Source organism: Ranitomeya variabilis, chromosome 6, assembly GCF_051348905.1.
Source record: "Ranitomeya variabilis isolate aRanVar5 chromosome 6, aRanVar5.hap1, whole genome shotgun sequence".
Lineage (NCBI taxonomy): Eukaryota > Metazoa > Chordata > Amphibia > Anura > Dendrobatidae > Ranitomeya > Ranitomeya variabilis.
The window spans coordinates 122,472,905-122,486,682 of record NC_135237.1 but is presented as its reverse complement, the minus strand read 5'-3'; the positions used below and the strand labels follow the sequence as shown (position 1 = coordinate 122,486,682).

General features: G+C 40.4%; 1 protein-coding gene across 1 annotated transcript in view; it reads left to right on the top strand.

Moving 5' to 3' along the window:
* GADL1 (glutamate decarboxylase like 1) overlaps positions 1-13,778 on the top strand; it is a 503,402-nt gene that overhangs the window by 133,096 nt on the left and 356,528 nt on the right. Inside the window, exon 3 of the mRNA XM_077268963.1 lies at positions 6,264-6,390. Coding sequence (XP_077125078.1) covers positions 6,264-6,390 — 127 coding nt within the window. The remainder of the gene's footprint in view (positions 1-6,263; positions 6,391-13,778) is intronic.

Genomic DNA, 13,778 nt, shown 5'->3' with positions numbered 1-13,778 from the left:
GGTCAGCTCGAGATTCCATCACCCAGAGCTCGTCCGTTATTTTTGTGTTCTGATGTTTCCCTGCCATTGGGAATCATGACAGTCTGCTAAACAGATGGACGCTGGAAAAGTGGCAGAAGCAGGATTTCTCTGATGAATCTTCAGTAGAATTACACCACAGCCATCGCAAATACTGCAGGAGACCTACTGGAGCCCGTATGGTTCCAAAATACACCCAGAAAGCAGTTAAATTTGGTGATGGAAAGATCATGGTCTGGGGTTACATTCAGTATGGGGGTGTGCGAAACATTTGCAAGGTGGAAGGCAATATCAATAGCCTAAAATATCAAGAAGTTTTAGCTACCTCTTATATTCCAAATCATAAAAGGGGTCAAATTCTGCAGCAGGATGGTGCTCCATCTCATACATCCATCTCTACAACAAAGTTCCTCCAGGCAAAAAAGACCAAGGTGCTCAAGGACTGGCCAGCCCAGTCACCAGACATGAACATCATTGAGAATGTTTGGGGTAGGATGAAAGAGGACAAAACCAAAGAATCTAGATGAACTCTGGGAAGCATGTAAGACTGCATTCTTTGCTATTCCTGATGACTTCATTAATAAATTGTATAAATCATTGTTGAACCGCATGGATGCAGTCCTTCAAGCTCATGGAAGTCACACAAAATATTAAATATGACTCTAATAGCACCACAACTTCATTCACCAATGTTATGCAACATATATTTGTATTTTAAGTTAATTATTTGTTTGAATATCACATTACTTTTTGTGGGCGATAAAACTTTTGTCTTGCCAAAATCTGACCATTCTGTGTCCATTAACTGATCAATATTTCTGCATTGATGCCAATTTATTTTCTTAACCTAAACCACATTTTGGAGGGTTTCAGCTTTCAAAAGAATAATTTATACAAGCAATGGATGAATTAAACATCAGGTTATAAGTAGTGTTGAGCGATACCGTCCGATACTTGAAAGTATCGGTATCGGAAAGTATCGGCCGATACCGGCAAAGTATCGGATCCAATCCGATACCGATACCCGATACCAATACAAGTCAATGGGACTCAGGTATCGGACGGTATTCCTGATGGTTCCCAGGGTCTGAAGGAGAGGAAACTCTCCTTCAGGCCCTGGGAACCATATAAATGTGTAAAAGAAAGAATTAAAATAAAAAATATCGCTATACTCACCTGTCCGACGCAGCCGGGACTTCAGCGAGGGAACCGGCAGCGTTGTTTGTTTAAAATTCGCGCTATTACTTGGTTACGTGAATTCCCGGCTTGTGATTGGTCAGGTCGGCCATGTTGCCGGGACGCGGACCAATCACAGCAAGCCGTGACGAAATTACGTCACGGCTTGCTGTGATTGGTCCGCGTCCCGGCAATATGGCCGCCCTGACCAATCACAAGCCGTGACGTCACGGGAGGCTGGACACGCGCTTATTTTAAAATGGGCGCGTGTCCAGCCTCCCGTGACGTCACGGCTTGTGATTGGTTGCGCCGCGGTCAACCAATCACAAGCCGGGAGGCTGGACGCGCTCATTTTAAAATGGGCGCGTGTCCAGCCTCCCGTGACGTCACGGCTTGTGATTGGTTGCGCCGCGGTCAACCAATCACAAGCCGGGAGGCTGGACGCACTCATTTTAAAATGGGCGCGTGTCCAGCCTCCCGTGACGTCACGGCTTGTGATTGGTCAGGGCGGCCATATTGCCGGGACGCGGACCAATCACAGCAAGCCGTGATGTAATTTCGTCACGGCTTGCTGTGATTGGTCCGCGTCCCGGCAACATGGCCGACCTGACCAATCACAAGCCGGGAATTCACGTAACCAAGTAATAGCGCGAATTTTAAACAAACAACGCTGCCGGTTCCCTCGCTGAAGTCCCGGCTGCGTCGGACAGGTGAGTATAGCGATATTTTTTATTTTAATTCTCTCTTTTACACATTTTAACATTAATGTTGTTGCGATACCCGATATCCGATACCACAAGAGTATCGGAATCCCGGTATCGGAATTCCGATACAGCAAGTATCGGCCGATACCCGATACTTGCAGCATCGGAATGCTCAACACTAGTTATAAGCTTTTATTTACATAACATGGATAAGCGACATACTTTCTGTCAGGGAGTGGAGTAAAAAATAAAATTACTGACCCACATATGAAGCCCAGGCCTAGACCAGGCTTCAAAGCAGCACAAAGGTGGTAGCGACATGGGACTTCAGTAAGCTCTGGCTGCCATGGAAACCTATGAGCTCCTTATAACATTGTCTGAGGGTAGAGGGTGGTTATGGTGGCTGGTGGGATTACATTACGCAATTTTTCCTTTGAAGTGCCACTGTGAGAGATTGACAGTGCCACTTAAAGGATCATTCGGTTCAGCTATATAGATAGGAAGAGAAAGCCCTAAAATAATGGACAAATACTCCAAACAGTAATATTCTTCAAACTGGTGAACTTAAGAAAAGAATTTTGGTAGTCTTTAAATAATACACAAAGTCATTGGAGAGAAGTAGGAGAGGTGTCAAGCATCAGTGCCACGCTCAGAATGATTGACAGTTATACGGTGTAGCTGACATTTTTCCTACTGTATTTGAATTATAATTATACATTTTTTACATTCTTATTTCACTAGAAAGCAGCAGCTGATTGATAGTGATATGGTGTAACTGACATGCCCCACAAATAAAACACTATGCTGCAGGTGCAGGCTTTTTGGATGTGTACTTGCCTAACATTTCTTATTTTGGCTTTTTTGGAAGGTGGTTGAAGGGGGGTGTAGCCTCCTATATACAGTATGAGCCCTCACATAGCCTCCTATATACAGTATGAGCCCCTACATAGCTCCCTATATACAGTATGAGCCCCTATACTGTATATAGGCAGTATGAGCACTCACATAGCCTCATATACAGTGTGAGCCCTCACATAGCCTCCTATATACAGTATGAGCCCCCACATAGCTGCCTATATATCGTATGAACCCCCATATAGCCTCCTATATACAGTATGATCCCCCACATAGCTGCTTTACACAGTATGAGCCCCCATATAGCCTCCTATATACAGTATGAGACCTCACATAGCCTCCATATACAGTGTGAGCCCTCACATAGCCTCCTATATATAGTATTAGCCCCCCACATAGCTGCCTATATATCATATGAACCCCGATATAGCCTCCTATATAAAGTATGATCCCCCACATAGCTGCCATACACAATATGAGCCCCCATACATTATGAGCCAGCACATAGCTGGCTATATAGAATGTGAGCACCCTTATAGCTCTCTATATGCAGTATGAGCCCCCACAGCCTCCTATATTCAGCACAAGCCCTCACCTAGCCCATATATATATAGACACACATTCAATACACATATTAATAAAAAAAAAACATACTCACCTCACTCTCATTCCACTAGTGCTCTGCACCGATCCACAGGGCTATACTTCTTCTTGTGCAAACATGCTGGCGCATGCTGACTGATGACATCGTCATGCCAGCACATCACAGCAGAGGCGACGGGACCTCCCCTGGAGCCGCACTGCTGTATCATTGGAACTGTAGCTCCAGGAATGCTCCCTACTGGGATACAAAGAATTATACTGAGATAAATCTGTCCATGGGCCCCCCAGAGCTTCAGGCCAAGGGTGGTATCCCAGATTGCCCTCATTATAAACCGCCTAAGATCACTACTGACAACTTCTCTTCCTGTATCAGTGCAAACAAAGGAGCAACCTATGCCTTTCTTATCCAGGTAGCTGTTGGTAAGTGAGTATCATTTAGTTCAATAATTTTTATGACTCTAATCCCATAGGAAACTTTCTTTTTTCACACTTAACCCTTTTAAAACTCCACCAAAATATAATTGAACAAAGTTAATTAAATATTTTTGATAATGGCTATGCCACATTATGTCATATTATGGATCCATTGGTTTAAAAAATGTGGCACCCATAGAGTGCCAGTGGTACATATTTTAGCTTCTATTTCAACTAAATTCATATAGATGCAGGCACAAAAGTGATTTTTTTTCTTTCAGATCCCATTCTAGTGTGGGAGAAAAATAATAGAATGCTTGATCTGATGCAGTATTGTGGCATAATTTTCAAAAGCACCATATGATGGTAAATATAGTTTTGCATTTTCATTTTTTGCTCCTTCTTCTTCCCAGAGCCATAACTTTTTTATTTTTTTGTCAAAATGGCCATGTGCTTGTTTTTTGCGGGACAAGTTGTACTTTTGAAGTACACTATTGGTTTTACCATGTTGTCTACTGAAAAACAGGAAAAAAAATCAAAATGCTGTGAAATTGCAAAAAAAGTGAAGTCCCACACTTGTTTTTTTGGCATTTTCTTCAACATGTTCACTAAATGGTAAAACTGACCTGCCATTATAAATTTTCCAGGTCATTATGAGTTCATAGACACCAAACATGTCTAGGTTCTTTTTTTATCTAAGGGGTGAAAAAAATTCCAAACTTCCAAAATGCACCATGTTCTTATACCAGTAGCATCTCCATTTTTCGTAATCTCGGGTTAGGTGAGAGCTTATTTTTTGCACAATGAGTTGACGTTTTTAATTATACCATTTTGGTGCAGATACGATCTTCTGATTGCCCGTTATTGCACCAAGAAAACGTAATTCTGGCGTTTTGACTTTTCTCTCACTACGTAGTTTAGCGATCAGCAGATGGTCCAGGGACTATGTCCTGCTTTTCCCTACTGGGCATGCCCGCGGGTCGAACTCTCATTGGAAGTCGGGGTCACATGTTCAGGTCCTGTAGTGGCTCCTATTTGATCACTAGGAAGGTCCTGGAGAGCTACAGCTATAAAGGGTTTGCATGGCCTCACGGCCATGCGCTAGTATACACTTGTAAACTTGTGTGTGTGTATGTATGCCTGTCGATGGATGAAAGCTCCGAATCATTCCCTTCCCTAGTGTTGTTGACTGTTCACGAATGGTGGAACTACTTAGCACCTGACAGTGCTATCCTACACATTTAGCACAAGTTACTGTATCTAATCAGCAGCGACCGCCAGTGCGGAGCTGTTCGCATATGGTGCGCTTTCCTGGCCCAAGTTTGGGTGGTTAGTGGCGTCCGCCAGAGCGGAACTGCATGCACTCCTGTGCAGTTAGTTATTCTAAAGTTCAGATTAGTCTCTGACACCCCAGTAGCGGTGTCGAGCACAAGTGGTCTAGAGAAACTCTTTCTCAGAGTCTTGGGTCAGAGTTCTGTGACTCTTTGCTTGCGCTCTTTGTGTGGTACCACGGCCCTGTGACGCTTCCTTTATACCTTGTGAAGCTAACCCGTGTGTGTACTCACATTATACCATCATATAGTCCGTCATTACCAAGCAGCAGGTGTCTTAGCTGCACGGTGGACCCCGGACTGCAAACACACCTTATTTCATCTCTAATTATTATTTGGTGCGGTCTACCAGTCCTAACACACATCTTTTTCTAATTAAACATATGAGTTGGGTAATAACTAATATGGTTAACATTGACTCTCCAAAGAATTGTCCAAATTTCCAAATAGTAAATTTGCTTGTTCAGGCAATAGCATGGAAAAACTCTATGATTGGTGATTTTCAGACTTTCGCAAACACAGTCAAAACTATAAAATAACTGAGAACTAATTTACTTTTTCTATTTTAATGTCAATGTAACAACTAAAAGACCTTTTGACAATTTATGTTTCAAATAAAGTCAATTCTGTCTAATAGAATTCCCTTCCTTTACCAATATGACTATTTTCAAAAATGAAATATAAATCCCACACTGATTGCCCCTAATGTATGATATGAATACATTCAATGTCTAACAAGAAACTGCATGCGTAGATGGCTCAAATTATAGACCTCTGTGTTGCTTTCTCCTCCACAGTTCAGTGCTTTTGTGTTCAGTACATTCCCTGTGTGTAATCCTGATTCCTACAGTTCAATGTACACTAGCACTGCAGTCACCGTGCCCATGTACTGGGTATAGGCAGACCTCCCTACTCAGCTAAGCACTGGGTCAGGTCAGGGCACTAAGGCAAACTGAGCCAAAAATATATTCTTTTATTGAGAGTTCAGTAGATGTAAATAAGATAGAAACGCTAGAACTGGAAGTGGTAATGACAAGGTGTTCACTGTGTAATCTCACTCATTCCTATGGGTGTGAAAGTTGGATAGTGCAATACTTTATTTGCCAAAGGTTTGTGTGTAAATCTAATAAGATAGCACAGTGCATTTTCGTTCTTATTACAGGTCTGTGAATGGAAAGATCCTGAACAGCTTAAGAAACTCCTAGATGTAAATCTAAAAGACATTGGAGAACCCCATCAGAAATTATTACAACTTTGCCAAAATGCTATTAAGTATAGCGTCAAAACAAGTAAGAAATAAAACTGTTAAATGTGTATAGTGTTCGTTATGAGATACATACACGTATTATATAAATTAAATCTTTGTGTGCCTTTCATTCATTGTTCTAATGTATATGCCAATAATCTCTTTAAAAGTAAAATGTTAATGGTCAACAGCTCAGATTTTTGCTTTTGTTTTATTCCGACTGCACCCCCATGAGGGGATTCCATTGTTTTATATCTGCCATAAAATTCCAGAGATGTGGAACTTTCTATTTAATGATAATTTTTATGGTCATCACAAAGGAGGTGGTGCTTGAGAGCTTTCTCTTGTGTGGGTCTTTAGGTTGCTATGCATTATTACCCTGTGAGCACCGCCTTTTTGGTAAAGTTCATAACAAATTATTATCACTAAATAAAATGGGCCATATCTTTGGAACCATGTGGCAGATTTCTAAAAAAACAAACAAAAATATGTAAAAATAAAAAATAGACTACTTAGGGAGCCTTGGGAATAAAATAAGAGCAAAAACTGGCCATTTTTGACTTGGTGACAGGTCCTCTTTAACCTTACTAATAATGGGCTGATTGTTAAATCTTTATATGTATATACTGCATGCCATGCAGCGGAGTTTTGCTTCTCCATGTTCCTATGAGAAACTTATAATGATTGCATAGGTGGAAGTCACTAGCTAAAAATTGAGGTAATTTCCATCAACACCATTGGGAACCAGTTTTCCCACCTTGACAGATAATATTAACCACTAATATTAATAATAATACTGCTGAAATATTATTAACCACAATGGTTATGTGATCCAAGTTACATAGGGGAGAGTGACCCAACTGCGTTACCCAGATTAACTAACTGTACTTTCAAGAACAGATGTTCTCCACACCAGCTGAGGGTTAAGAGAAGTAGAATCGTTAGGATGTAAGCCTCTGAATTCACATGTATTTATCAGCTTAGCCTAGTCAGAGACACTATAGAGTGTGGAGGAAATAAGAATAGATCCACTATTTTGACCCACGTAGCAGCTCTAGAGCAATGGAGAGTGACATGACAATCATCCATTGGCTAGGGTGGGGTGGTTTTGTTTTCAGAAGGTATGTGGTGTCCTCCTTACAAAAGACCTGTCATCTCTCCAGACACATCTATTTTAAGAAATACTTGTAGTCCCCAGGAAAAAAAGCAATGTTAGAACATCTTTCCTAGGAGTCTGTATTGTGCTGTAATTCTTTTATTCCTTCAAGAAAATGAATACATTGACAACTAGGTGCTAATTTTTCCCTTTGACAAATGGGTGTCTCTATCCTGACAGTACTGATTGAATAGCTTATAGAGGTACACCCCAACTGGTAACTTTTATGGTTGCAAATTTATTTATACATTTCTCGCAGTGAAACAATACAGTGAAGAGGTCTAATGCAAGAAGAGTCCAGAATTGTTATATATTGGGGAATATAGGTATTTACTAAAACAGGCAAGAGCTACATACTTTAAATAGTGATTCATATTACAGTTGGCCATGCATTTTAAACCAATGCCATGCTGTCATGAGGGTGTCAAGCCGCCCTGGGAGAGCTAAAGTTAGTCACATTGGGTAATGAATCACAGGTCTTCTTTAGAGATGGTGAGAGTTGTGTCCCATATTGAATGGATTTAGATTCCTGTGCTGCTGAAGAGGTTAACAACCCTTTCTATGCTAGTCAGAAACATGCCGCTCCATTTCAGCTGCTTCTGAACTTGTCATTACCTCTTTCTATAAAAACTGGTCAGACCTTCTTGTCCATGCAGTGAAAGATTTGTCTTCCTCTGCTGTGTGCTAAAGCTAAGTGGTTGAGAAGAGTTGTTGTAGTAGTGTTCTGTGATTTACGGTAGTATGTGTGTGCTTATCTCCTGGTCCCTGTTCCCATTTAGCTTATTACGCTCTGTCCCTATCCTCCTTTCTATTGTTGGTTAGTGCTATTGTATGAGAGAGGTTTTCTGGTATCCATGTTTATCTTTGTGTCTTGTTTACCTTACATTTCTGTCCCATGCCTCATAGAGTGGGGGAGGGTACAGATCAGAGTTTTAGCAGGAGCATAGTAAGGTCGGAAACTCGGACCTCTCAACCTTCAATAGTACCTCCGGGACAGGGATAGTTAGAGTCTCAGTTTCAAGGACAGTTTGAGGCCCCCCTTCCTTACCGAAGACCATCCCAGCATGACACATGCATGCCTGTGTGCACTCAGTGCTATATCTAACTTACCCAATGACACATGCCAATGGAAACATTAACTGTAGTAGTATAATAAGACAAAATACAGTGCCCTGATACTATAATTTACAGAACAACCACAATTTCTGCATTGGTTTTCAAATAACACTTCATTTGATCTAATAAATATCATAGCCAATAGGGATGCAGAGGTCGGGTCGTACTTGGCCCAAGTGCCTCGAGGGACCCAAATGTAAATCTGTCACCAGTATTGTAAAAATCACATCAGGCATGGTGTTTCATTTTGTAAACTTTGCATTACAATCTATCATATTCATGTTATGCCTGAATGTTGGGCTGCAAACTGTACATTTATATTATTTACTGAACTTTTTTCTTCTATTTCAACATTTTTTTTCTCTTTTATTTATCTTAAAACCCACTTGCATGTCCCCTGATAAAATTGAAAAGAGAAATATTATATAACCGTGGGAATAATTTTGATAGTTTACAATATATATTACACAGTTTCTATGGCTGTAAATAGAATCATAAAATATGAATGAAGAACACAAGTCGCTAAAAATATTTATGTATTTTAACATCAAGCTGCTAGAAGCTCATTACGCCCCGGCATATACTGTACGTGAATCTCTCACTTGTTATTATTACTTTAGATGCACAGTACATTAATGCATAACTTTCACTGCTGTTTCTTCTGCTACTTTCAAGACTCCCGCAGGTATCAAAGCATGATATCTAAAAGGAATAGCAAGAGTTCAATGCTCATCATGAGACAATAAGCGATTGTTTTTATTATAGAAAGTAATGTTTCTGGTCCCGGTATTATTGGTATTACTGTGTGAGGAGTTTACACATTTCCAACATCAAAGCTGAAATTATTAAAGTGTACAAGTGACATGCACATCGACTGACGGCATTGCACCTATGCATATATACCATCTACTCTCATTCTTACTCATTTATACTGTATGTAGTGCAATAAATATAATAAACATTGAAAGTCATCTTAAAGATTTTTTTTATATTATCAATTTGTAAAAATAAGAAATTGAGGGTTTTTTTTGCTTTAAAAATGTTTATTTTTATTTTCTATTTCTCTTATATACCATCTGTAATTTAGATCAGTGTTGTATTCACAATTCTACAAACTACATAGTTAATATTTCACAGAATTAATTGATCACTCAGAATCTGCACAGAGCTTTCTCTTATACCGTATAACCAAGATCTCTGGTGCAACCATAACGAGAAGAAATCGCGGAAGTCAATATTGACACTTTAAAGGGAACCTGTCAGCAGGTACCCCAATATAAGCTAAAGTGATTACCTTTGACTCCTCTTGTATCTTGGTCCAGCAATCTGTATATAAGCCCCCAACTACCCTTGAATATCGAAAATATACAGTATATGTGATTGATATTTGATATTTTGTGCTGGTTTTAACATTTTGTCTACCATTATGTGGGTGTCCATGTAGGTGACGTTTAGTAGTTAACAAAACTTGACTATTTTTTCAAATGTTTGGTGTGCACAATATTTGTTATTGGCTCTTTACACCATCAGTTTTTGTAGCAACTCTGCTGTAGAACCCTATCATTACCTTTTTGTGCTGTGCATTTGCATTTTTTGCTCATAAAGCTAAACCAGACCCCAAATTGCATACAGATGTTTCAGCGTTTTTGTCCTCTCATCAATGCTATGTAGGAATCTGGTTGGCTAGGTGTGAGACCTTCAACTTAGGATCTAAGTGAAAACATTTCTCCTTAAAGAAAGTGCAAAACTGGGATAGTAATATTTATAAGTAATGTAATGCTTCCTGGGAAATTAAATAAATAAACACATAATAAAATAATTTAATTTCTAAATTTATAGGCATCTTCCTTAACCCCTTTGTCCCCGAACCAGTTTTCAACTTCCTAACCAGGGCAAATTTAACAATTCTGACCAGTGTCACCTTATGTGGTAATAACTCTGGAACGGTTCAACATATCCCAGTGATTCTGAAAATGTTTTTTTTTGTGACACATTGCACTTCATGACAGTGGTAAATTTTGGTCGATATGATTTAAGAATTCAACTAGGAGTGTAGAGAGCATCAGGCTAAGGAAATGAAAAATCACAATTTTTCCACTAAAATGTTGCTTTGGTCCCACGTTTTTCATTTTCATTAGAGATAATAGGAGAAAATGAATGTACAATTTGCTAAAATATTTCTCCTGAGTACACCAATACCCCAAATGTAGTCAAAAACTACATGTAAAGTACATTGCAAAGCCCAGAAGGGAAGGAGTGCCATATTAGGGTTAAGATTTTTTGTGGAATGGTTTGCCATGTCACATTAGCAGAGGCCCTGATGTGCCAGAACAGCAGAATCCTCTATAAGTGCCCCTATTTTACCAACTTAACCCTACCACATCTGACTCACAGAATTTTATACCATTGGGTGTTTAAAAAACAATAATTACATTTTTACCACTAAAATGTTGTTTTAGCCCTAAGTTTAATTTTTATAAGGGCCAATAGAAAAAAATGGACACCACAGTTTTTTTTTTGCAATTTCTGCTGACTGCACCTATTATGTGGTTACCATGACAGAGAGGAGCCATATGACTGCAGCATCTGATTTATCCTACCCCTGCACTGAATAGAGGCATTTCACTGTCTTATTAAGCAGTTTAGATTTCTTTAGGCAGTGCAGAAGTTAATCTGCTCTGCTTAGAGCTTCTGAGGCTAAGGCTCTCAGCTGAGCACTGTTAGCCATTCCCATCTCCTATATAATCTGGGTAGTGACTAACACACATCATCAAAGCTAGCTTTTGCTGCATGGCTTGGAGGTTGTTGTTGGTGGTTATTTCAGTAGACGATTGGTGGATTTATCTGTGGCTGTTGCTTGTTTTTTGAGTGTGTGATAAATCCCTTTCTTCTACTACTTTGGCTTCACCCCATCCTCCACTCCACAGTGCATACCTCTGTTATATGTGTATGTATATTTGTATGTTTTGTATTTTCTGTTGCCCCTGTTGTTGTTACCTTGTTAAGTCTGGTTGGTGTATTGCAGTCCACTCCTACTGGAGGCTGGATTCAGGAGTTAAGGCAAGGTACTGTACGTGGCCTCGGTGTCTTAACTAGCGATGAGCGAATTTGTTCAGCAATCGATTTCCAAGCATTAATTTGGCATGTGTATGGCACATTCATATTCGAAAACACAAGCAAAATGTTATAAAAGCAGAAAAAATCTGTAACATTCAGTTAAAAGTGCTGGAAAATATTTGCACTGCCACAAAAGTATTTTCAGTATTTTAGCAATGATAATGGTGGTGTATCATGAGGATTTGGCATGTGGTTGAGGGGAGTGGGTTTGCAGAGCTGAGAAGCATGGTGCTCTTGTAAACAGTATGTTTTTCTCCTAACTTTATGTGTGCACATTGCAGCTAGTAAATCAGGGTGCAGGAAGCATCCACAATGTCTTGACACAACGGCTTGTGTCACTGGCTGCTAAAATCACATGTCCCTCTTCATATAAAGAGCTGACCTGTTGCTTTAACACTATTTTGACACTGTAAAAGTGCAGAGAGGCTGCTCCTGATGCTGACACTGTTATCAGCAAGTAAATTAAAAGAGAAAAGTAGAACGGCACTAAGAAACAGTCTACTTGCTGGTGGAGTACGTGGACTCTGAGTCAGCGACACCTTGCTGGGTGAGATCACGGTGATGAAGGTGCTTGCTTGAAGAAACACACATGTAGTAATCCAAGAATGAAGAAAAAAGCAGCAACACTGTGTTTATCGTGTCATAAAAACCTTAGTCCTTTATTTAGGAATACTTTCCATGAACAAGGTGTATAAGGGCAGGAAAAATGCGGGCATGCAGGCAAAAGAACAGGACTACAGCCGTTTTGCATATAACACGCCTCCCCGGGTCTGGACCTGTAATATATCTTCTTTGTCATACAGGCCTCATCCACACTCAAACAATTATTTCTTCTGTGACTAATGCGCTTCAGCACTCCATATTTCTCCTTGTAATTTACTGCCACTGAAATTCAGATGTTTGCAGAGCTGTTGCAGAGTTAAAAATCTATTTTTTTTGTTGCTAATACTGTGTATTAGCAGCAAAAAATTAGATTGTTAACTCTGCAACAGCTCTGCAAACATCTGAATCATATTTATGATACCCAGAAAGAGCATGTGCTTGAGTGGATGGCAAGCGCAGCTTCAAGTGGCCTCTCCTCCTCTTCCTCCACCTCAACATCACACCCAGTAGAGTTCACAGACATGGCATCCGAATTACCCTTGCTTTCCCCTGCGTCCCAACTCTCCAACTGTACAACTGACTGTACAGAACAACAAATGGGTGAGTATGAAGAGCTGTTCATACATTCTATGTCATGATCATCGGAAGAGTACTCAAAAGCTTCACAGAGTCAAGGGGAGGAAATCTGCACCGATGCACAAAATTTTTTTTAGCTTGGATCCGGGGCAGGATGCTGTAGGGTCCGAGTTGCATCCTGACCCTCATCATCAGATGTTAACCTCTGCAAGGGGGTGATCCTAATGAGACTCAGATATCTAAGGCTCACGTGGACTGTACTGTGCTGTCAGGGCAGGAAGTGGAGGAGGGTGACTCTATGGACTATGGAAGGAATATGATAACACAGAGGATGATGATGATTAGGTGTTAGATCCCATATGGTGTGAACATAGAGGGACACAGCTGAGTAGGTCATCTGAGGAGGAAGACAAGGAGGTTGTTTTGCGCCATATATCAGACATGTAGTGATGCAGCCATGACGAGTAACGCATCCTCAGCCACAACTGTGCCTGTGACCAACAGCATCTGTGGGTATACAGCTTGTAGGGGTGGCAAGGGTTGCCTAGCCTGAACCTTTTTTCACACTGGAAAGGATGAGCCAACTCACGTAATCTGCCAGCTTTGCAAAAAAAAGCTGAGTAGAGGTAAAAAGTGCAATAATTTGACTACTACATATTTGAACCTTCACATGTGCAATCGACATGCGTTACTTTTGGGAATCCCACTGCACAAAAATGTGGACCAGTGGACTTCAGCAACTATCAGCCGCCACATCAATGGCATTTGCTGCTTCTTCCTCCTCCTCTGTTACTGGGCCAACTATTGAGACGCAGGTCTTCGACCAAAGAACCTCGGGTTCTGTATCCACTCAAATCACTTTG